Genomic DNA, 24,407 nt, shown 5'->3' with positions numbered 1-24,407 from the left:
ATTAATGATTTTACTGACTTACAGTTCATATAAGAGAATCTGTCAGTTCATTGAAATAAACAAATTAGGCTCCGTCTATGGATTTCACATGATTGGGCAGGGGCACAGCCATGGGTGGGCCTGGGAGTTCATAAGCCCACTGACTGGGAAGCCAGGCCCAGCCAATCAGAATGAGTTTTTCCCAACAAAAGGGCTTTATTTGAGAGAAACATTTTCATCGGCTGTCCGGCTGATATCAGAAGATCCCTCAGGTGAAGAAGCCGGATGTGGAGGTCCTGGGCTGGCGTGGCTACACAGGGTCTGCGGTTGTGAGGCCGGTTGGATGTACTGCCAAATTCTCTTAAAACATTGTTGGAGGCAGCTTTTGGTAGAGAAATTAACATGAAATGATCTGGCAACAGTTCTGGTGGACATTCCTGCAGTCAGCATGCCAATTGCACGCTCCCTCAAAGCTTGTGTTGTGTGGCAAAACTGTACATTTTAGTCTGGCCTTTTATTGTCCCCCAGCACAAGGTGCACCTGTGTAATGATCATGCTGTTTAATCAGCTTCTTGATATGTCACACCTGTCAGGTGGATGGATAATCTTGGCAAAGGAGAAATGCAGGGATGTACAAATCTGTGCACAATATTTTAGAGAAATAAGCTTTTTGTGTGGATGGAAAATTCCTTGGATCTTTTATTTCAGCTCAAGAAACATGGGACCAACACTTTACATTGCATTTATATTTTTGTTCAGTATAGATATACTGTACCTCAGACTAAGCTTTGTATATAATTTTGTATAATTCTTGATGACCTTTTTCCATTATTAAACACTTTGTTGCAGGTGTTGTATTCACTCTTGACGGTTTCATCAGCTATCATTTACTTTACATGTATGCATTCTTGCCTTTTGACCGCTGATAACATTCAACATTTGTGAGTGGGTTAATCATGTCTGTCTGTCCGTCCGTCTGTTTTTTTGTTGCCTATTGTTGTCAGTTGTAAATGCTTGTTTTTGTTTTGAACTTGGTGTTTATCTTTCATGTGCAACCGTTGAATACAATAGCCTGCAGCCCTCAACTCAACTCTGGACCTTGAAGCCAGTACTACTGCATTTTTCATTGTTCCCCTCTAATCAGGGACTGCATTAGACCTGGGACACCAGGGGTGTGCAATGCATTTTTACGTAGAACAGATAACCAGCAGGCTCTGGAGCTCCAGTGGTAACCCTGGCCTACAGTAGAAAAACAATATTAGTGTTGCATCTTTTGGATATGAGTCTGTTAATTTTGACATTGCAACGTAGTTGATATATAGAAACTAGGGCATATTTCCCACTCCCTAATATTTTATTAAAAACATATGCTTCATTTTCACATGTGAAATCTTTGATAATATCTAGCGCCTCAACACTATTTTCAACATACTATACGCTCATTGGCTGAATCACTGGCGGCAAGAATTACCATCGCATTTCCATTTCCTCTATTATTTGGGAACGCACCCCAACACAGCGGAAGACAGACAACGCTGAAGAAAACAATGTAAACCAATGATATTCTTGGAGCTACCTAAAGCACATTTGATCAAATTGAACTATAATTTATGATAAGACCATGCGATAGTGTCAATTGTTAGTTCGAAGTGGGCGGTGTGCTACTGTAGAAACTCCACTGTAGCGGCAGCGAGACGAGGTGCACCGCCTCTCGACCAGTCTAGACTGCCGCTGTCGCTTCCGTTTCTCCGGTGTGTTGAAAGGCGAAGCGCGCTGCATCGGAACTTGGTTAACTGTTCTTGAGACTTAACATACGGGTTGTGATCGATGGCGGACCCAGAACCATCACAACAACATGAGACGGAACAGATTGACGATGCAGAGTTGGCATTTAAAGGAATAAACATGCTGCTCAACAACGGATTCAAGGAGAGCGATGAACTTTTCAGAAAATACAGGTTAGACGGTGCTGTGCCATAAACAATTAACTTAAAATACTATTTCATTGGTTAATTGATGTGGGGAAGGTTTGAATTCAAAGAGTTATCCTATAAGTATTTAGGCTGTGTAGTTTATTTCCGGGCTTGGTTTATTTTTTCAGATTGAGGAAGCCACGTGAAACTGATTAGTAGGCCTATAGGGTATAAACCAATTTGCACTGGTGGGAAAAGTACTTGGGTAAAAGTACCTCAATAGAAAATGAACAGTAAAATACTACTTGAGTGAAAGTATTTCGTTTGAAATGTAATTAAGTATCGAAAGTAAATGAAATTGCTAAAACAACTTCAGTATCAAAAGTAAAAGTGAATCATTTCAAAGTCCCTACATTAGGCAAACCAGAAGACATTTTCAAGATTTTTTTTTCTTACATTTACGGATAGCCAGGGGCTTACTCAGAAATAATTTACAAACGAAGCATTTGTGTTTAGTGAGACCGACAGATCAGAGGCAGTAGGATGACCCGGCATGTTCTCTTTATAAGTGCGTGAATTTGACTATTTTATTGTCCTGCTAAGCAATCAACATGTAACGAGTACTTTTGGGTGTCAGGGAAAATGTATGGAGTAGAAACCACATTACGCGTTTTTAGATAATTTACGTTAACTCTTTATTTTTCTTCATATACGCATATGTTGTAGTTTTTAAACCCTATTTTACATCTATAATTTTTGTGTTGTGCTCGCCAATGTACTAAAATGGGTTTACAATTGAAATGTAAACTAACAAATGGTACCACAAAGATGGTTGAAGGTCCGCACAGAATGTTGACTTGAATAGGAATATCTGTTTTAAATTTGACTGTCAATCCTCCTTGGGAAACCTATTGAAATATAGATAAGAGAATAGACATGACCATTTAAGTTGACTTTCGACTGTGGGTGAACCGGTGAAATTCTTTGTGCTAGTAATTAGAAGTAAACATTTCAATTAAAATGTTAATGATGTACCAGCTAAATTGAAGTGGTCTGAAGGGATAGGTCCATTCTATGAAGTATATTTCTATGTTTGAAATGACAACCACCCTGTATTCAAAAGCATGTTGTCTCAACCTGTGGTTGGCACAACAACAACAAAAACTCAGCTGATGTATTCCCAAACTGGGGAAGTAAATGCCGTCGGGGGTACGGCAAATAAAAATGTGATTAACATGTTTAAAAAAAAAGAAGTTTGAAATTGTGTTTATTTTTTTTTTTTTAATTTATTTTATTTAAATTTATTTTAACAGTTCATTTATATTTTCCAAAGGAGGAATACATTTGGGCGAGTTTTTATTTTCTCTCGCCTGAGTAGCCTCGTTTCGCAGCCCAAAATAAAATTAAACCATCTTGCGAAATAACAACACAATGTCAAATACAGGTAGCCTAGTCAAATTAACGTCCACAATGATGCCAAAAAACATTTGAGAGTGCTCTGAACCCTGGTGCTAGAGGGGGTACGCAGCTGGAGGTTGAATGTTTGAAGGGGTACAGGACTATAAGAAGTTGGAACAACTGAATTATAGTCAAAGCTACAACATATGTGAATATGAAGAGAGACAAAAAGAGTGTGTATAATTGAGTTAATTGACATTAAAGGTTTAAAAAAATATTTTTTAAATAAATAATGAAATAGATTGACAACATTGTTTGTAAGCTTTGAAATGATATAAAACTCAACCTTTTCCTTTTCCAGTGATGACATGTATATCTCATGGTATGGCAAAATGGTCCAACTAAATGTTTTGGCATTCAGGTCCAAAATGTAACTTTCTGACCACTTCTTCCATGGGCAAACATGTATGTAAAGTAATGTTTAAATCAAAAGGGATACTGTCAATGTGATTCAGTGGTGATTTTAGCATGTAAATCTTGGTGGGGCAAAAAAACAAAATGTGGGATGCATGCCAGCAAAGCCACTACACAACACTAAACGATACATTAATTGCACTGTAACGGTGACAAACGGTGCCCAGAAAGGGCCTTTTCAACCACTCCACAAATTTCAAGTCAGTTAGGACATCTACTTTGTGCATGACACGTAGTTTTTCCCAACAATTGTTTACAGACAGATTATTTCACTTATAAAACACTGTATCACAATTCCAGTGAGTCAGAAGTTTACATGCACTAAGTTGACTTTGCCTTTAAACAGCTTGGACAATTCCAGAAAATGTCATGGTTTTAGAAGCTTCTGATAGGCTAATTGACATAATTTGAGTCAATTGGAGGTGTAGATGTGGATGTATTTCAAGGCCTACCTTCAAACTCAGTGCCTCATTGCTTGAGATCATGGGAAAATCTAAATAAATCAGCCAAAACATCTGAAAATAATTGTAGACCTCCACAAGTCTGGTTCATCCTTGGGAGCTATTTCCAAACGCCTGAAGGTACCACATTCATCTGTTCAAACAATAGTACGCAAGTATAAACACCATGGGAACACACAGCCGTCATACCGCTCAGGAAGGAGACGCGTTCTGTCTCCTAGAGATGAACGTACTTTAGTGCGAAAAGTGCAAATCAATCCCAGAACAACAGCAAAGGACCTTGTGAAGATGCTGGAGGAAACAGGTACAAAAGTATCTATATCGACATAACCTGAAAGGCCGCACAGAAAGGAAGAAGAAGCCACTGCTCCAAAAGCCAAACCACAGGTTGCAACTGCACATGGGGACAAAGTTCATACTTTTTGGAGAAATGTCCTCTGGTCTGATGAAACAAAAATAGAACTGTTTGGTCATAATGACCATCTTTATGTTTGGAGGAAAAAGGGGGAGGCTTGCAAGCCGAAGAACACCATCCCAACCATGAAGCACGGGGGTGGCAGCATCATGTTGTGGGGGGGCTTTGCTGCAGGAGGGACTGGTCCACTTCACAAAATGGATGGCATCGTGAGAAGGAAAATCCTGTGGATATATTAAAGCAACATCTCAAGACATCAGTCAGGAAGTTAAAGCTTGGTCGCAAATGGGTCTTCCAAATGGACAATGACCCCAAGCATACTTTCAAAGTTGTGGCAAAATGGCTTAAGGACAACAAAGTCAAGGTATTGTAGTGGCCATCACAAAGCCCTGACCTCAATTCTATAGAACATTTTATGCGCAGAACTGATAAAGCATGTGCGAGCAAGGAGGCCTACAATCCCGACTCAGTTACACCAGCTCTGTCAGGAGGAATGGGCCACAATTCACCCAACTTATTGTGGGAAGCTTGTGGAAGGCTACCGGAAACCCAAGTTAAACAATTTTAAAGGCAATGCTACCAAATACTAATTGAGTGCATGTAAACTTCTGACCCACTGGGAATGTGATGAAAGAAATAAAAGCTGAAATAAATTATTCTCTCTACTATTATTCTGATATTTCACGTTCTTAAAATAAGGTGGTGATCCTAACTGACATAAGACAGGGAATTTTTACTGGGTTTCTGTCTTTCCCCCGGTTCGTTTATTATTAGTTTAATGTTTTATATTTGCTGAAAATGTGGGCCTCAAAACAGGTGAGACTTCTGTCACATTTTAGTCACTTTAAACTCCTCCACATTTTTATTGCTATGTATCCTTAGCTGAACCAGATCAGGAGGAGAGTGCCACTGAGGGAATATGTACATCTAATGTCATATTGTGGTCATAACTCTAAAGTGTGAAAGTCAGCCATTACACAGCCGAACGCAGAATGTGTCATAGTTTGTAGACACCTCTTTCCCTGCTCACTGGCTCTATAAAGATGTTTAATACATTGCTTTGTTTCTCCCTGCAGCTAACTAGCTACAGATCTCTCTTGTATTGTGTGGAGGCCAGGGCCAAACACATCTCATTTGAATCCATTTTAAATTCAGGCTGTAACACAACAAAATGTGGAAAAAGTCAATGGGTCTGAATACTTTCTGTAGCCAATGTAAATGAAATGTCGGGTTTCCAGGCTACTGGCACTTTATAATGGAGTACAATCAAATCCAATTTTATTTGTCACATGCGCCAAATACAACAGGTGAAATGCTTACTTTACAAGCCCTTAATCAACAATGCAGTTTTAAGAAAATATTTACTAAATAAACTAACAATAAAATAACAATAATGAGTCTAAATACTGGGGGTACTGATACCAGGTTAGTTGAGGTGATTTGTACAGTGCATGTGTAAAGTATTCAGACCCCTTGACTTTTTCCACATTTTGCTACGTTACAGCCTTATTCTAAAATTGATTAAAAACAAATCTGCATCAATCTACGCACAATAACCCATGGTGACGAAGCAAAAAATATTTTTAGACATTTTGCAAATGTATTAAAAAGAAAAAGCTGAAATATCACATTTACATAATTATTCAGACCCTTTACTCAGTACTTTCTTGAAGCACCTTTGGTAGTGATTACAGCCTCGAGTCTTCTTGGGTATGACGCTACAAGCTTGGCACACCTGTATTTAGAGAGTCTCTCTCATTCTTCTCTGCAGATCATCTCAAGCTCTGTCAGGTTGGATGGGGAGCGTCGCTGCACAGCGATTTTCAGGTCTCTCCAGAGATGTTCGATCGGGTTCAAGTTCCGGCTCTGGCTGGGCCACTCAAGGACATTCAGACTTGTCCCGAAGCCACTCTTGCATTGTCTTGGCTGTGTGCTTGGGGTCGTTGTCCTGTTGGAAGGTGAACCTTCACCCCAGTCTGAGAACCTGCACCAGAGTGCTCAGGACTTCATCAAGTATCTGTCTGTACTTTGCTCCGATGATCTTTCAAATCAAATCAAATGTATTTATATAGCCCTTCGTACATCAGCTGATATCTCAAAGTGCTGTACAGAAACCCAGCCTAAAACCCCAAACAGCAAGCAATGCAGGTGTAGAAGCATCCCTTGATCCTGACTTGTCTCTCAGTCCCTGCCACTGAAAAACATCACCACAGCATGCTGCTGCCACCACCATGCTTCACCCTAGGGACAGTACCAGGTTTCCTCCAAATGTGACACTTGGCATTCAGGCCAAAGAGTTAAATCTTGTTTTCATTAGAACAGAGAATCTTGTTTCTCATGGTCTGGGAGTTCTTTAGGTGCCTTTTGGCAAATTCCAAGCGGGCTGTCATGTGCCTTTTACTGCCTTTACATAAAGGCCTGATTGGTTGAGTGCTGCAGCAATTTTTGTCCTTCTCCCATCTCCACAGAGGAACTCTGTCAGAGTGACCATCGGTTTCTCGGTCACCTACCTGACCAAGGCCCTTCTCCCCCGATTGCTCAGTTTTGCCGGCAGCCAGCTCTAGGAAGAGTCTTGGTGGTTCCAAAGTTGGAGACCACTGTGTTCTTGGGGACCTTCAATGCTGAAGACATTTTTTTGGTCACCCTTTCCCAGATATGTGCCTCGACACTCCTGTCCCGGAGCTCTACAGACAATTCCTTCATCTTCATGGCTTTGTTTTTGCTCTGACATTCACTGTCAACTGAGGACCTTATATAGACAGGTGTGTGCCTTTCCAAATCATGTCCAATCAATTGAATTTACCACAGGTGAAGAAGTTGTAGAAACATCTCAAGGATGATCAATGGAAACACCTGAGCTCAATTTCGAGTCTCATAGCACAGGGTCTGAATACTTGTGTTTTTTAATACATTTTCAAAAATGTCTAAAAACCTGTTTTCACTTTGTCATTATGGGGTATTGTGTGTCGATTGATGAGGACAAACATTAATCTAATACATTTTAGAATAAAGCTTTAATGAAACAAAATGTGGAAAACAACAAGGGCTCTGAATACTTTCCGAATGCACTGTAGGTAGGGGTGAAGTGATTATGCATAACTTAACGAGTAGCAGCAGTGTAAAACAAAAGCTGGGGTGTCAATGCAGATAGTCTGGGTGGCCATTTAATGAATTGTTCAGCAGTCTTATGGCTTGGGGGTAGAAGCTGTTAATGAGTCTTTTGGGCCTAAAATGTTCTCTCTTCTCTTTTCAAAACTGGTTGAATGACTATTTTTACTCTGTAGGCACCTTCTACTTCCACAGGTGAGAGAAATTACTTAGTAAATGACTCACCTGCCTCTAACCAAATACATTTGAATTCTGAATAATTTGGAGCAGGCCATTTTTGGGACTTGAAAGTGAAAAATACAGAGTAAACGCAACCGGCTTAGTTAGATCCTCAAACACACACACAGCTTTGTCTCCTGCTGATACCCCAAATGTCACCTCTCCCACTAATTATGTTGAGCTCTGAGCTGTCATAAGAGATGAAGGGAACTGAATGTTGACACCTTCATCCTCCCATAATTCTATACTGTCATCTTGAATGAAATGTTTAGGATTTAGGCTTCTACATTCTTGGAAGTGAATAACCATCCAGACTTTGAGGCATGAATGCGACGACTATTAAACGTTCTCATGGAGCAGTCTTCCGAATCACATTTTAAGTAATTACTTTAGGCCGACTCTGCCGCCTTTTTGAGCGCTGTCTTCAGACGCTCTGCACAATGAAGAAATCCAGGTGGTATTGCTGGAGGATACCGAAGTTTGACTTGAAACAACTGTACAGCTCTCACCCATCTTCACCTGTCCTGGCTGTCTCTCTTAAGAAACCGACCTGTTTTAGCCTTACCGCAACCATCTCTCTGTCTCCCCCTCTCTTCTAGGACCCACAGTCCACTGATGAGTTTCGGAGCCAGTTTTGTCAGCTTCCTGGTGAGTAGAGTGGAGAGGTCAGAGGAGGTCAACTTCTTACTGAATTACTGTACGTCCCCCAAATTCCACTGATATTCTCATTTGATACTCTGCAATGCAGACAATTGGATTCTATTGGAGTGAAGAACAGGAAGAGGTCTGTATTACAGTCTGTTGTGTTGTACGTTTTATTGAATGCCAACCTTTTTTTAGTTCAATAGTTGGATTTTCACAGTACATTTCTATTTCATACATAGACCTTGTCATAGTGCATTTGCGGTGCAGATTGACTGAATGAATTGAAGGTCACACAAATAATAGCACACCCGGGATATCCTCAGCACTAATCTGGCTGCACTGCTGACGGGTGATTCACCAACCTGATATAATTTGGCTCACGGTGGGTTTGAATACTGACAGGGAATAAACTATTTGTGCACGTCTTTGGAAATGATCACGGCAGATGAAATGTTAGTCTGGTAAATCCAGGATGAATAGTTGATTTTCTGCTGTGCTTTTTCATTGTTCTACAGTTGAGGGCAAATATATTGGCATTCTCGCACGTTTCACTATTTCCTCTAAAATAAGATGAAATGTAAAACATGTTTAGTGTTCATATGTGTAATTATTTGATTTACAACTGCAACAGGAGCCCAACGTAGAAATGAATTTGATTTACAACTGAAACAGGAGCCCAACGTAGAAATGAATTTGATTTACAACTGCAACAGGAGCCCAACGTAGAAATGAATTTGATTTACAACTGCAACAGGAGCCCAACGTAGAAATGAATTTGATTTACAACTGCAACAGGAGCCCAACGTAGAAATGAATTTGATTTACAACTGCAACAGGAGCCCAACGTAGAAATTAATTTGATTTACAACTGCAACAGGAGCCCAACGTAGAAATTAATTTGATTTACAACTGCAACAGGAGCCCAACGTAGAAATTAATTTGATTTACAACTGCAACAGGAGCCCAATGTAGAAATTAATTTGATTTACAACTGCAACAGGAGCCCAACGTAGAAATTAATTTGATTTATAACTGCAACAGGAGCCCAACGTAGAAGTGAATTTGATTTTGTTTACCCTGTAGTTTCTTACCTGTGGTAATATAAGTTTCAGGTACCCAAGGGGTGAAAAAATTTACTTGTATAGTGCAAGGGTGCCAATATATTTGACCGCGTGTCTGTTGCTGACAGCATAATTGTTTAGCCTACTTTAAAACAATAGTATTGGTACATGTTAAGGCATTACGCCAAGACTACCATACTGTCTAGGTTGAGAGCAGTGCCCTGACTGGCACTGTATGAATCTGCCTGTGTGTGTAGAACGCCATGATGACGTTTGAGGAGGAGAAGATGCAGACAGCCTTTGATGACCTCCGAGCCACGGAGAGACTTTGTGAGCGAGACAATGCCGGGGTCATCGAGACGATCAAAAACAAGATCAGGAGGAGTGTAAGTGAAAAGACAATGTGTTCACGCACACCTAATTAACCTCAGAGAAGCTCATACCTGTATGATACATCTCATACATCTCCTCTATCCACACACGCCTGACTTGTCTTGCGGTCTGCCAATGTCAAGTTGACGTCATCTTCTCTCGCGGTGCTGTGTTTGGCCTTGCTACAGATGTATGTTTGGCCTTGCTCTACAATTTAGACGTTGACATCACCGTGCTCTGTGTGTTTGGCCTTCCTCCAGGACCCCCAGAGGTCAGGGGTGGCTATAGTAGACCGCCTCCAGAGACAGATCCTTGTGGCAGACTGCCAGGTGTACCTCGCTGTCCTCTCCTTCATCAAACAGGAACTGTCAGGTGAGACGCCTCATCACTTCGACCTTGACCTGCGTGTAGGCTTATAACTGACTGACGGATCGGCTGTGCTGCTACTACTAGACTGAATGACTGCACTGTGTTGTGGCTACTCACTGGTACGGTTAAGAAGATCGTAGGTCTGTTTCAATATCTTGCGTGCTGATTATAATGTATGCTCAATAAGTGATTTGCTGTAATGGGCCTTGGTATCTAGACCATGTCTCTCAGTACTCTAACATCCCGCTGTTTGATGTTAATCATATCTCATGGACTTCCCCTCTTCCAAACCCACCCAGCATACATCAGAGGAGGCTGGATCCTCCGCAAAGCCTGGAAGATGTACAACAAGTGTTACAGCGACATCAGCCAGCTGCAGGATTGCAGCAAGAGGAGGTCCTCCGACCAGCAGGCGTCTCCCTCTTCATCCACTGACCAGGCCAACCACGGCGCGGCCAAGCTCCCAACCCAGAGGACCAATGGGGTGAGCCCGGAGGCCCTAGCCCGGCTTAAGGGCTCGGTCAGTTTTGGCTACGGCCTGTTCCACCTGTGCATCTCCATGATACCGCCGCACCTGCTGAAGATCGTCAACCTTCTGGGTTTCCCCGGCGACCGTCACCAGGGGCTGTCCGCCCTTGCGTATGCCAGTGAAAGTAAGGACATGAAGGCCCCCTTAGCTACGTGAGTAGGTGTACCACTACCGACCATGGGGTGTCTGTTTTTGTTGTTGTTGTTGTCTCTTGTTGGTTTATTTTACTTTATTGACTTGAACTGTGTTTGGGGTCATTGCGGTGTAATAATTTATCTCATTCAACATATTTCATATGGACATGGTGACCATGTATTTAGTGATCCTATGTAATGTAGCCTTATACATGGACTAGACAGAGTAGTGTGATTATTTGGGAAGAGAAAAGAACCAGCAAGCCTGAGAGCAGGATGCAGCTTAGCTGGCTCTGAATATGTATTTCTATATTTTTACCTTTATTTAACTAGGCATGTTGGTTAAGAACAAATTCTTATTTACGATGACTGCCTACTGCCAAACCCTAACCCGGACGACGCTGGGCCAATTGTGTTCCGCCCTATGGGACTCCCAATCGTGGCCGGTTGTGATACAACCTGGAATCGAACCAGGACCTGTAGTGACGCCTCTAGCACTGAGATGCAGTGCCTTAGACCGCTGCGCCACTCGGAAGCCCTCGGGAATATCAGTGATTCATATTGAACAGCTTATTTATTACTGTCACCACCATACTGATTAGAAATTCTCTGCTATTTGATTCTGCCCACATCCACAGCAGGAGGCAGAAGACACAGGGTGTGTCCCACAATGCACCCCTTTCCTTCCGTAGTGCAATGCATTTGACCAGGACCCGCAGGGCCCAAGTTGTACACTGTATAGGTAATAGGTTGTCATTTGGGATAAAACCATAGCCTTCACCAGACCTGAAACCCATTAGCTCTCTGCCACTCTGCCAGGGGCCAAGATGATCTGCTTTAATAATAGAGAGAAGCTGGCTGAGGCCCCTGTCCTGGTTGAACTTCAAGGCCTTGGCAGAGAACAAAGATTGTATTTATTTTAGGAAGACACATGTTCAACTTTTTAAGCTAAGATTAACTTTTTTGTGCCTGAAGGGAAATTTGTCTTGGACTTTCAAGTGCTGTTGCTTCCACATCTAAGCTGCATGTGACGGTTGATTCTGCAGAATATTGATGGATTTTGTTTTCAGCTGACGTATCTGCTGAGTGTGGTAGCAGGCTGTTCAACTCGAAATTAGTCATATGTTTACCGACCGCTGTGATATGTCTTGGTTTCTCGACTGACTCTCTGAACACTGACGTTCACCGGTATTCCTCTCACTGTTGTCAATAACAGTGGTTTTTCTCCCCCTGTGGCAGGTTGGCCCTCTTGTGGTACCATACGGTAGTGCAACCCTTCTTTACCCTGGACGGCTCAGACACACAGGCCGGTCTGATGGAGGCGAAGGCTATCCTCCAGAGAAAGGAGCCCGTATACCCTAACTCCTCCCTCTTCATATTCTTCAAGGGCAGGGTGCAGCGTCTGGAGGTAAGGGCCTGAGCCATGTTCAGTAGAGAGAAAATGTTTTATAACACAATGTAAATGAAGTAGTTCAACCTAAATGTCGCCAATAATAACACCTATTTTCTTGTGCTGCAGTGTACACTACTCGACACAACCTAGACAGATACCACAAGGAAACCTGTGTCTACAACTGTGGCTGTAGTGTGTTCCTTGTCCTAATCTTCCCCCTCTCCTCAACTCATTCAGTGCCAGATCAACAGTGCAGTGACGTCCTTCCAAAATGCCTTAGAGCTGGCTACAGACCAGAGGGAGATCCAGCATGTTTGTTTGTATGAAATAGGTACTTCCTCACTTCTACCTCAACTCTTAACGTATAGAACACCATTACCTTGTTGTTCCTGAGTGACACTTCATTCTCTCTGCTCTCAGGCTGGTGCAGTATGATGGAGCTGAAGTGCGGTGACGCCTACAAGGCCTTTCAGCGTCTGGCGACCGAGTCACGCTGGTCCCAGTGTTACTACACCTACCTAACTGGAGGTGAGAGGGCAGAGGTTAGAAGTCATGGAATTCGAGGCGGGGTTAGAAGATACACTCTTGTTTTTGTTTTTTTCTTCAAAAGTAAAATAAATTCCGTAACTGGGAACGCTAACTCACCTGAATGAAAAGCTTCTGAACTATTAGCAATAATGGCTTACATCCTCTGATAACGGTTATATGTTGCTGTTGAGATACCCTGCAGACTCTAACGCCTGGACATCGCTCTGTGTTTGTGGTATAGTGTGCCAGGGAGCGTCAGGAGATCTGGAGGGAGCGGCCGCTGTCTTCAAGGACGTACACAAGCTTCTGAAACGGAACAACAATCAGATAGAACAGTTCTCTATGCAGAGGGTGAGCGTGGGGCTGGCAACAGCACACTTCTATAGATATCCATGTGAACCATGACTTCCAATGAGGAGAAATCCTTTGGCGAGTCACACAGTTTCACCGTGATCTGTAGTCATTGTATGGAGGAAAATTGGCAGTTGATTGGGTAGCGAGTAATTGGTAAACGTGCGCCTGTGTGTGTGCAGGCGGAGAGGCTCAGCAAACACGCCCCATCCAGAGAGCTGTGTATCCTGGCTGTGATCGAGGTGCTCTACCTGTGGAAGGCCCTGCCTAACTGCTCCACCGCTAAGCTGCAGACCATGAGCCAAGGTACGCTGTGAAAACGTACAGTAAACACAGACCACATCAACACAAACAAGACAGACCCCTCGTACATAGGGCTGTGGCGTTGAGGACATTTCATCAGCCGGGAACTCATGTTACTGCCTGTCTCTCGGTAAATGAACGTAAACATTTTCAGCATCTCCAGGCCTCCACGCATACAAGTCGCTGATGAACGCCTTCGAAATATATATTTTTAAAAAGTCTGAATCCATTTAATATACACCATCACAATGAATCCATTATTTGTTTTAGGCAGGTCTAATGAAACATGATATGGAGAAAATGTATTTCAGAAGAACAGAATATCATCTTCTGAGTCGGCCTGTATGTTATCTGGCTATGTGCCATGCCAATGGCAGCCGAAGCTCTAGGCTAGTTTATTTAGCAGACAAGATGTGCTGATAAATCCCATGCCATTATTTTATATCATATGATTTTTATAGGAAGAAGAATATAATTGAGCTTAGCTGAATAATATAGAAAGGATGCTTTTCTCCTCCCCGAACGAGGGCACATATGAAGTGGCTATGTTGAGCATAAAAGTGATCATTTGAAGCGGGTCCTATACGCCAGATTTAGAGAGAGAAACCTTAGAATGTCTTAGAAATCAAGCCAGAAATGCGCTGTGTGATGCGCTCTGTTCCTTGCCTCAGGCGGCACACGCTGTTCTCTCATGAAGTGATCATATTCTCACCCATCAGACTTTTCTCAATTTAATGTTGGCTTGAAATATATTAAAGTCATTTTGATTTAGAATTGCCCATTTTATCAAACGGGCAGGGGGAAAAAGACCTGCCATCCAGTTGCACTCCCAATAGCGAATTGAGGCTCCTGTGGTTCCTTTATCAAGCATGCCAAGTAGGCTACTCTGGTTCTGCAGCGGAGAAATGTGCTTCATATTAATAGCTGAGAAATAATCATAGTAGCAGCTGGGATCCTCTTTATAGTGGCCACCATCAGAACTCTGCTTTCACTGGGTCGCATATAGAATGTCTGGGCTTATCAGAACACTTACTTCACTCCACGCATCAACCACTGCGGAGCAGCCTCTCGCCGGGCGACAGGTGATATTCTGCCCAAACTCTGTATGCCATGGGCTCCCCAACCCTGTTCTTGAAGCTACCCAGTGCTTAATATGGGAAACCTAGTGTAATCTGTGCGGGAACATTTGATCGTAACATATTTTCACAACAAAACGTATTTGATTAAACTGTTGACAGCCCCTCTGTGCTCTCGAGAAAGGAATGAAGGAGAGCGAGGAGGAGGTGGAAACGCACAGTGGTGAGAGATTCTGTAGCTAAATGTTAGCCTATTAATTATGAAGAGAAAGAAAACTGTTTAATTTTGGAGTATAGGCTAGACCAATGATGTAGCAAAGTGTGTTTCTGCCGTGCGTAATATGCTGTGTAGGTTATTAACCACTATTTTAATGGATTTTTTTCAGGCTTGGGCTCATAGGCCTATGCATATACTGTAAACTCTAATATGCGTATCGTGATCTACATGCATGTCTTAAATGCTTTTAATTAATCTTCACCTTAGAAAGCGCTGTCCATTTTGTTGTTTGGCTTTGAAACAAGATCCACAATGACCATGTTTTCCACTGTTTCGATCTGTTGTTGAACTTCTTTCTTCAAATTGATCATCACAGTGATGTCAAACATTTTCCGTCAAGATAGAACTGCCAAAGGGGGAGGAGTTGCAATCTACTGCAGAGAGAGCCTGCAAAGTTCTGTCATACTTTCTAGGTCTATACCCAAACAGTTTGAACTTCTAATTTTAAAAATGAACCTCTCCAGAAATAAGTCTCTTACTGTTGCCGCCTGCTATCGACCCCCCTCCACTCCCAGCTGTGCCCTGGACACCATTTGTGAATTGATCACCCCCCCATCTAGCTTCAGAGTTTGTTCTGTTAGGTGACCTAAACTGGGATATGCTTAACACCCCGGCAGTCCTACAATCTAAGCTAGATGCCCTCAATCTCACACAAATCATCAAGGAACCCACCAGGTACAACCCTAAATCCGTAAACATGGGCACCCTCATAGACATTATCCTGACCAACTTGCCATCCAAATACACCTCCGCTGTTTTCAATCAGGATCTCAGCGATCACTGCCTCATTGCCTGTATCTGCTATGGGTCCGCGGTCAAACCACCACCCCTCATCACTGTCAAACGCTCCCTAAAACACTTCTGCGAGCAGGCCTTTCTAATCGACCTGGCCCAGGTATCCTGGAAGGATATTGACCTCATCCCGTCAGTCGAGGATGCCTGGTCATTCTTTAAAAGTAATTTAAAAGGAATTTCCTCACCATCTTAGATAGGCATGCCCCTTTCAAAAAATGCAGGACTAAGAACGGATATAGCCCATCTTTGATAAGCATGCCCCCTTCACTCCAGACCTGACTGCCCATGACCAGCACAAAAACATCCTGTGGCGGACTGCCATAGCATTGAATAGTCCCCACGATATGCAACTGTTCAGGGAAGTCAGGAACCAATACACGCAGTCAGTCGGAAAGCAAAGGCTAGCTTTTTCAAGCAGAAATTTGCATCCTGTAGCTCTAACTCCCAAAAGTTTTGGGACACTGTAAAGTCCATGGAGAACAAGAGCACCTCCTCCCAGCTGCCCACTGCACTGAGGTCACCACTGATAAATCCATGATAATCGAAAATTTCAATAAGCATTTCTCAACGGCTGGACATGCCTTCCTCCTGGCTACTCCAACCCCAGCCAACAGCTCCACCCCCCCCCCCCACCCCCCCCGGAGCTACTCGCCCAAGCCTCCCCAGCTTCTCCTTCATCCATATCCAGACAGCAGATGTTCTGAAAGAGCTGCAAAACCTGGACCAGTACAAATCAGCTGGGCTTGACAATCTGGACCCTCTCTTTCTAAAACTATCCGCCGCCATTGTTGCAACCCCTATTACCAGCCTGTTCAACCTCTCATTCGTATCGTCCGAGATCCCTAAAGATTGGAAAGCTGCTTTCTTCAAAGGGGGTGACACCCTACACCCAAACTGTTACAGACCTATATCCATCCTGCCCTGCCTATCTAGTCTTTGAAAGCCAAGTTAATAAACAGATCACGGATCATTTCGAATCCCACCGTACCTTCTCCGCTGTGCAATCCGGCTTCTGAGCCGGTCACGGGTACACCTCAGCCACGTTCAAGGTACTAAACGATATCATAACCGCCATCGATAAAAGACAGTACTGTGCAGCCGTCTTCATCGACCTGGCCAAGGCTTTCGACTCTGTCAACCACCGTATTCTTATCGGCAGACTCATTAGCCTTGGTTTTTCTGACGACAGCCTCGCCTGGTTCACCAACTACTTTTCAGACAGAGTTCAGTGTTTCAAATCGGAGGGCATGTTGTCCGGACCTCTGGCAGTCTCTATGGGGGTACCACAGGGTTCAATTCTCGGGTCAACTCTTTTCTCTGTATATATCAATGATGGTGCTCTTGCTGCTGATCCACCTCTACGAAGACGACACCATTCTGTATACTTCTGGCCCTTCCTTGGACACTGTGCTAACTAACCTCCAAATGAGCTTCAATGCCATACAACACTCCTTCGGTGGCCTCCAACTGCTATTAAACGCTAGTAAAACCAAATGCATGCTTTTCAACCGTTCGCTACCCGCCCGCCCGACTAGCATCACCACCCTGGACGGTTCCGACCTAGAATATGTGGACAACTATAAATACCTAGGTGTGTGGCTAGACTGTAAACTCTCCTTCCAGACTCTTATTAAACATCTCCAATCCAAAATCAAATCTAGAATCGGCTTTCTATTTCGCAAAAAAGCCTCCTTCACTCACGCCGCCAAACTTACCCTAGTAAAACTGACTATCCTACCGATCCTTGACTTCGGCGGTGTCATCTACAAAATAGCTTCCAGCACTCTACTCAGCAAACTGGATGCAGTCTATCGCAGTGCCATCCGTTTTGTTACCGAATCACCTTATACCACCCACCATTGCGACCTGTATGCTCTAGTCGGCTGGCCCTCGCTACATATTTGTCGCCAGACCCACTGGCTCATCTATAAGTCTATGCTAGGTAAAGCTCCGCTTTATCTCAGTTCACTGGTCATGATAACAACACCCACCCATAGCACACGTTCCAGCAGGTATATCTCACTGATCATCCCCAAAGCCAACACCTCATTTGGGCGCCTTTCCTTACAGTTCTCTGCTGCCAGTGACTGGAACGAATTGCAAAAATGGCTGAAGTTGGAGACTTTTATTTCCCTCACCAACTTCAAACATCAACTATCTGAGCAGCTAACTAAGCACTGCAGCTGTACATAGTCCATCTGTAAATAGCCCACCCAATCTACCTACCTCATCCCCATATTGATTTTATTTGATTTACTTCTCTGCTCTTTTGCACACCAGTATCTCTACTTGCACATCATCATCTGCTCATTTATCACTCCAGTGTTAATCTGGTAAATTGTAATAATTTGCTCCTACGGCCTATTTATTGCCTACCTCCTCATGCCTTTTGCACACACTGTATATATATACTTTATTTTCTCTACTGTGTCATTGACATGTTTGTTATTGGCTTGTTTATTGTTTACTCCATGTGTAACTCTATGTTGTTGTCTGTGTCACACTGCTTTGCTTTATCTTGGCCAGGTCGCAGTTGAAAATGAGAACTTGTTCTCAGCTAGTCTACCTGGTTAAATAAATAAATAAAAATAATAAAAAACAATGTAGTCTAATGGTGCATGGTACTGTTTTTCATGGGATGTGATTTTCTGTGGTATTTGCATTGATGTCAGAGTGATTAGAGGGACAACATAGTGCTGAGCACTAGGCCATTAGGGCCTGATGGAGGGACAACATAGTGCTGAGCACTAGGCCATTAGGGCCTGATGGAGGGACAACATAGTGCTGAGCACTAGGCCATTAGGGCCTGATGGAGGGACAACATAGTGCTGAGCACTAGGCCATTAGGGCCTGATGGAGGGACAACATAGTGCTGAGCACTAGGCCATTAGGGCCTGATGGAGGGACAACATAGTGCTGAGCACTAGGCCATTAGGGCCTGATGGAGGGACAACATAGTGCTGAGCACTAGGCCATTAGGGCCTGATGGAGGGACAACATAGTGCTGTGCACTAGGCCATTAGGGCCTGATGGAGGGACAACATAGTGCTGAGCACTAGGCCATTAGGGCCTGATGGAGGGACAACATAGTGCTGTGCACTAGGCCATTAGGGCCTGATGGAGGGACAACATAGTGCTGTGCACTAGGCCATTAGGGCCTGATGGAGGGACAACATAGTGCTGAGCACTAGGCCATTAGGGCCTGATGGAGGGACAACATAGTGCTGAGCACTAGGCCATTAGGGCCTGGTGGAGGGACAACATAGTGCTGAGCACTAGGCCATTAGGGCCTGGTGGAGGGACAACCTAGTGCTGAGCACTAGGCCATTAGGGCCTGGTGGAGGGACAACCTAGTGCTGAGCACTAGGCCATTAGGGCCTGATGGAGGGACAACCTAGTGCTGAGCACTAGGCCATTAGGGCCTGATGGAGGGACAACCTAGTGCTGAGCACTAGGCCATTAGGGCCTGATGGAGGGACAACCTAGTGCTGAGCACTAGTTCATTAGGGCCTGATGGAGGGACAACCTAGTGCTGAGCACTAGGCCATTAGGGCCTGATGGAGGGACAACCTAGTGCTGAGCACTAGGCCATTAGGGCCTGATGGAGGGACAACAGAGTGCTGAGCCCTAGGACCTGATGGAGGGACAACAGAGTGCTGAGCACTAGGCCATTAGCGACTTGACGGCCGTTACCAAGTTGGGTACTACAAACGCATCAGCGCCATTCATGTACAGATCACATTAGGAGGCGATTACCACGACTCAACGGTCCCGTGGAATTTGACTTAATACGCTCTCCGCAATAGCCATGCACATGATCAAACTCCCAGTCCCAACCACTATAGTTGCTGCACATTCAATTATAGCCTATTCTCTTTTGGCTATGCAGGACATCACACACACACACTTCCAGGATCTGCTACAATTTCAGTCAGCGTCGTTATTGTGCTTTCGCTGAGTAGTTGTGGTGCCGTGAAAGTGAATTTCTGTGAATCTGGAAGGAAATTCAGTGGGTTGTTTCTGTCTCCTCTTAGTTCTGCAGGAACTAGATGACATCTCATTTGCTGGCCTGAAAAACCTGCTCCTTGGTGACATACACAGATGTCTCGGCAACATGAACGACTCCATTCAGGTTCTGTCTCCTCACCATATTTATATGTATTGAAAACAAAGTACTCATAGTATTTACCGACAAATATTAATGTAGCCAGAATAGTGAATGTTTACTACTCTTTATTATGTCATTGAATATTGCAGTGCTTCCATCTGGCTGCCAGAGATGAGATGGGCCATCAAAACAACTCCTATGTGCAGCCCTACTCCATCTACGAGTTAGGCTGCGTCTTACTGGACAGCCCTGAGGTGAGCTGTGCATATGGTGTATCGCACAACGTGTCAACCCCGAGGAGAGAAAGTGTATGTTGCTTAATGCGGTAGTTGATTGAGATTATGGTTCTTCTCTTCTCAGTCTGAAGCGAAGGGCAGAGCTCTGATGCTCCAGGCCAAGGTACAGTAGAACTTCACTTCTACAGTATGGGCCAAGAGTGTATCCTCATTTTTGAAGACGTGTAGCTTTCAGCTGCAGTATTTGGAATGATCAATCAAGTCTGACAGTCATCCATAATATGCATTTTATATTATTTGATATTTCCTTACCGGTATGTGCACGTGTGAATATTTCTATGTGATGCAGTAATGTCGTGTGTGTGTTTGTACAGGAGAACTATGCTGGCTATGACTTTGAGAACAGGCTCCATGTGCGCATTCATTCAGCTCTGGCTTCCATGAGAGAGAAGGTGACCCCACCCTGACCGCACCCTTTCTCGACCATACATCCACCCTAGCTTGCGTTGGGGGTAGGAGGAGCTGGAAACGGGTCCCTTTAGAGAAGCCATCTTGATCTCCATAGCACTGTGATGGTTCACTGCATTGTGTTTTTCAGTAGACTTGTGTTTTTATAATGAATGTGCCATCAAGTTTGCAATGTATAGTTTACAGTAAGAGTTTCCTGGAGCGATAATGCAGCAATAGTTAAGACTACTGGAGTGTATTAGTGTGTTTTCAACCAGATCAAATATGTACAGTAGTTGCAGCTGGGAGTTAAATGCAACTTTTTACCAGGGAAAAGTGTCTTTTTGGGGGGAAATCTATTTAAATTGTACAATCACATCTTTATTCTTTCCCATGTGTTGGGAAAAGGTTCAGATACAGAACTGGGTATGCCATTGGGTAAGCCACACTCTATTATAAATTAAGCCGTGCCTAGGTTGCTGCCAGATTATGACCTGAATGTCCAAAGTCCTGTTGCTGTTACAGTAGTAGACCATCTGAATGCACAAATCCTATGCTACTACTCATCACGTGGCCTTGTGGCACTGTAAATTGGGGAGATTTTTTTTATTGTTTTAAAGTTAATTTCCTGCAATTCTACACATTTTGCCATGGGTTGCAGAGAACATTCTGCAGTTTTAAAGGCCCAGTGCAGTCAACATTTTTATTTTCCTGTGTTTTATATATATTTCTACACTGGGAGGTTGGAATAAGGTTGACTAACGTCTCTTCACAATCCTCAAGTCAAGAACAGACTATTATGGGAGGCGCACAGTACTACATGGTGCCATGGCTACATGGAACTCTATTCCACATCAGGTAACTGATGCAAGCAGTAGAATCCAATAAAAATACACTGTACGGAACAGCGGGGACTGTGAAGAGACGCACACACACAGGCACACATACACATGATAAGGCATGCCCTCTACACACCTACAGATGGATGTTGTATTAGATGTGATAGTAGAGTAGTAGCCTGACAGAACACACTTAATGTGTTGTGAAAGGTTTTATTAAATGTCATATTTTAAATTGTATATAAAATTAATGTTGAATGTTTTTGGACCCCAGCAAGGCAGCAGCTAATGGGGATCCTTAATACAAATAATACTGTGAACATGAAGATGATGATGATGATGATGATGATACCCTTTTAGTGTAAGAGCTGTTTGAGTTTTTGGCCTTCCATGGTTACCTCACCATGCGGTAAATGAGTTAATAAACCAATAAGAAAGGGTTCTAAATCTGCCAATAACAGCTCATGGTCAGATTTCCCCTCCCCACTCAGACCACTCCCAGACAGTACTAATGAAGTTCTTTCTTGACAAATTGCTCTTTAAGAAGCAATTTTGGTTTCTTTTTGGCCATTTTTAATTTAAAACAATCACAGTAAGGTACTTTATTTGTTACCCAGAAATTATTTGATATTGAGATTAAAAATGGCTGCAATGGATATTTTTAAAATAAGTTTTCTGAAATTCTACACATTTTTCCGTGGGGCGGTGAGAACTTTGCAATTGTAGAAAGAAAAAAACAGTTTTACAGCTAATTTCCTGCAATTCTACTGATTTTTGCCGTGGGGTGGAGTGACATTTTTGCAGTTAAAGCTAATTTCCTGGAATTCTATACATTTTGTAATGACTTATGTCATGTTAATATAATATCTGAGTGAGAATGACTAACAAAATCATTGTGTGCCCCCTGGAGGTCAGGGCCCCTGGGCATGTGCCTGGTCGCTATTCGGACAGGTTTAGATAGCTGGCTAGACTAACAAGCAATAATTTAGTGACTGGAAGTGACCTACATAACGAGAACAATTGCTGATGCACAATGACATTTCCAAATTGAACGTGGTGTATTCTATTATTCTTACTCTCAATAGTAAGTTGAGACCCCGACTGAGTTCTTGAAAAAATATATACAGTGCCTTCATAAAGTATCAACACCCCTTGAACATATTTTGTTGTTATATAGCCTGAATTCAAAATTAATTAGCTGAGATTTTTAATTTAATTGATCTTTTTTCTAATTATTTAAAATTAAATATAGCATTTCCACAAGTATTTCCACCCCTGAGTCAATGCATGTTAGAATCACCTTTGGCAGTGATTACAGCTGTGAGTCTTTCTGGGTAAATCTCCAAGAGCTTTGGACACCTGGATTGTACAATATTTGCACATTATTCTTTAAAAAATGTTCAAGCTCTATCAAGTTGGTTGTTGATCATTGCTAGTCTTCCCATAGATTGTCGAGCGGGTTTAAGTCAAAACTGCAACTAGGCCACTCAGAAACATTCAATGTTGTCTTGGTTAGCAACTCCAGTGTATATTTGGCCTTGTTTTAGGTAATTGTCCTGATGAAAGGTGAATTTGTCTCCCAGTGTCTGTTGGATAGCAGACTGAACCATGTTTTCCTCTAGGATTTAGCCTGTGCTTAGCTCTATTCAGTTTATTTTTATCCTAAAAAAACTCCATAGTTCTTGATGAGGAAAAGCATAACATAATGTAGCCACCACCATGCCTGAAAATATGAAGAGTGGTACTAAGTGATGTGTGGTGTTGGATTTGCCCCAAACATAACGCTTTGTATTCAGAACATGCATGTTTAGGAATTAAAAAAAAAAATTCTGTACAGGCTTCCTTATTTTCACTAGTATTGTGGAGTAAGTACAATGTTGTTGATCCATCCTCAGTTTTCTCTTATCACCGCCATTGAACTCTGTAACAGGTTTAATATCACCATTGGCCTCATGGTGAAATCCCTGAGCAGTTTTATTCCTCTCCGGCAACTGAGTTAGGATGGACACCTGCATCTATGTAGTTACTGGGTATATTGATGCACTATCCAAAGTGTAATTAATAACTTCACAATGCTCAAAGGGATATTCAATGACTTATTTTTTACCCATGTACCAATAGGTCCACTTCTTAGCGAGACATTGGAGACCCTCCCTGGACTTTGGTTGAATCTGTGTTTGAAATGCACTGCTCAGCTGAGGGACCTTACAGATAATTGAATGTGTGGTGTACAGAAATTAGGTAGTCATTAAAGAATCATGTTAAACACTATTATTGCACACAGAGTCCATACAACTTATTATGTGACTTGTTAACCAATTTTTTAAATCCTGATCTTATTCTGGCTTTCCATAACAGATTGAATACTTATTGACTCGAGGCAGTTCAGGTTTTCATTTCTAAAAACATCATTCCACTTTGACATTATGGGGTATTGTGTGTAGGTCAGTGACACAAAATCTAAGTTTAATCAATTTGAAATTCTGGCTGTAACTCGACAAAATGTGGAAAATAGGTGTGAAGGCATAATTTATTTTGGGGGGGTCTGGGGCCCCCTGGCTGACAGGTGCCCTAAGCGACTGCTTATGTCTCTTATGCCTGGAACCGGTCCTGTTGATGGTCATTGGCTGATTTTCTCAAACTAAAATATGTTACAACATTGTTACTAGTTTTTAAACAGTGTATTGATATTTAAAGGGAAACATACAAATAGGTTTGTATCAGTGTACTTTCATTCAATATTACTAGATAAATGACATTTTCCTTTTGGCACTTACTTGTGGGTACAACATGCACACTGTAGGTCTACTCTGCTGTATTTTTATAAACTGAACTGGTTTTCCTGTGTTGAATAGGGATTTTCCTGTATGTGTATATTTTAAACCGATGGTCATGTTATTTCCTTGATGTGTTTAAGATGCATGTACTGTTGTAAACTTGTGATTTATTTATGATTTTTTGGGGGAAATGCACATCA

The 24,407-nt window shown here is 42.7% G+C and overlaps 1 protein-coding gene across 3 annotated transcripts; it reads left to right on the top strand.

The window, feature by feature from the left end:
- Positions 1 to 1,461: 1,461 nt before the first annotated feature.
- LOC109872030 (tetratricopeptide repeat protein 39C) lies at positions 1,462 to 24,288 on the top strand. 3 transcript variants are annotated; one of them, XM_031806752.1, is made up of 16 exons: positions 1,463 to 1,937; positions 8,567 to 8,615; positions 8,716 to 8,751; positions 8,852 to 8,994; positions 9,931 to 10,059; positions 10,306 to 10,417; positions 10,714 to 11,095; positions 12,317 to 12,485; positions 12,708 to 12,801; positions 12,891 to 12,998; positions 13,240 to 13,349; positions 13,532 to 13,655; positions 19,835 to 19,932; positions 20,058 to 20,162; positions 20,269 to 20,307; positions 20,519 to 24,288. In XM_031806752.1, exons 5-16 carry the CDS (start codon positions 9,937 to 9,939, stop codon positions 20,609 to 20,611), a joined length of 1,557 nt encoding a protein of 518 aa, XP_031662612.1. In that variant the 5' UTR covers positions 1,463 to 1,937; positions 8,567 to 8,615; positions 8,716 to 8,751; positions 8,852 to 8,994; positions 9,931 to 9,936; the 3' UTR covers positions 20,612 to 24,288. The 3 variants fall into 3 exon arrangements, with proteins under 3 accessions (XP_020318701.1, XP_020318702.1, XP_031662612.1); XM_020463112.2 differs by lacking the exon at positions 8,852 to 8,994 and having other exon boundaries at positions 1,462 to 1,937; XM_020463113.2 differs by lacking the exons at positions 8,716 to 8,751; positions 8,852 to 8,994 and having other exon boundaries at positions 1,462 to 1,937.
- The last annotated feature ends 119 nt before the right edge of the window (positions 24,289 to 24,407 follow it).

The sequence above is a fragment of the Oncorhynchus kisutch genome, linkage group LG27 (genome assembly GCF_002021735.2).
Source record: "Oncorhynchus kisutch isolate 150728-3 linkage group LG27, Okis_V2, whole genome shotgun sequence".
In the NCBI taxonomy this organism is placed as follows: domain Eukaryota; kingdom Metazoa; phylum Chordata; class Actinopteri; order Salmoniformes; family Salmonidae; genus Oncorhynchus; species Oncorhynchus kisutch.
This window is presented reverse-complemented; position numbering and strand designations above follow the sequence as displayed.

What these genes read in the sequence shown, in the direction of transcription:
- LOC109872030 (XM_020463112.2), top strand. Translation starts at nt 1,807, where the DNA reads ATGGCGGACCCAGAACCATCACAACAACATGAGACGGAACAGATTGAC. An exon ending in CCAGTTTTGTCAGCTTCCTG is followed by an intron (nt 8,616 to 8,715) that starts GTGAGTAGAGTG and finishes TCTGCAATGCAG; the next exon opens with ACAATTGGATTCTATTGGAG. An exon ending in AAAACAAGATCAGGAGGAGT is followed by an intron (nt 10,060 to 10,305) that starts GTAAGTGAAAAG and finishes GCCTTCCTCCAG; the next exon opens with GACCCCCAGAGGTCAGGGGT.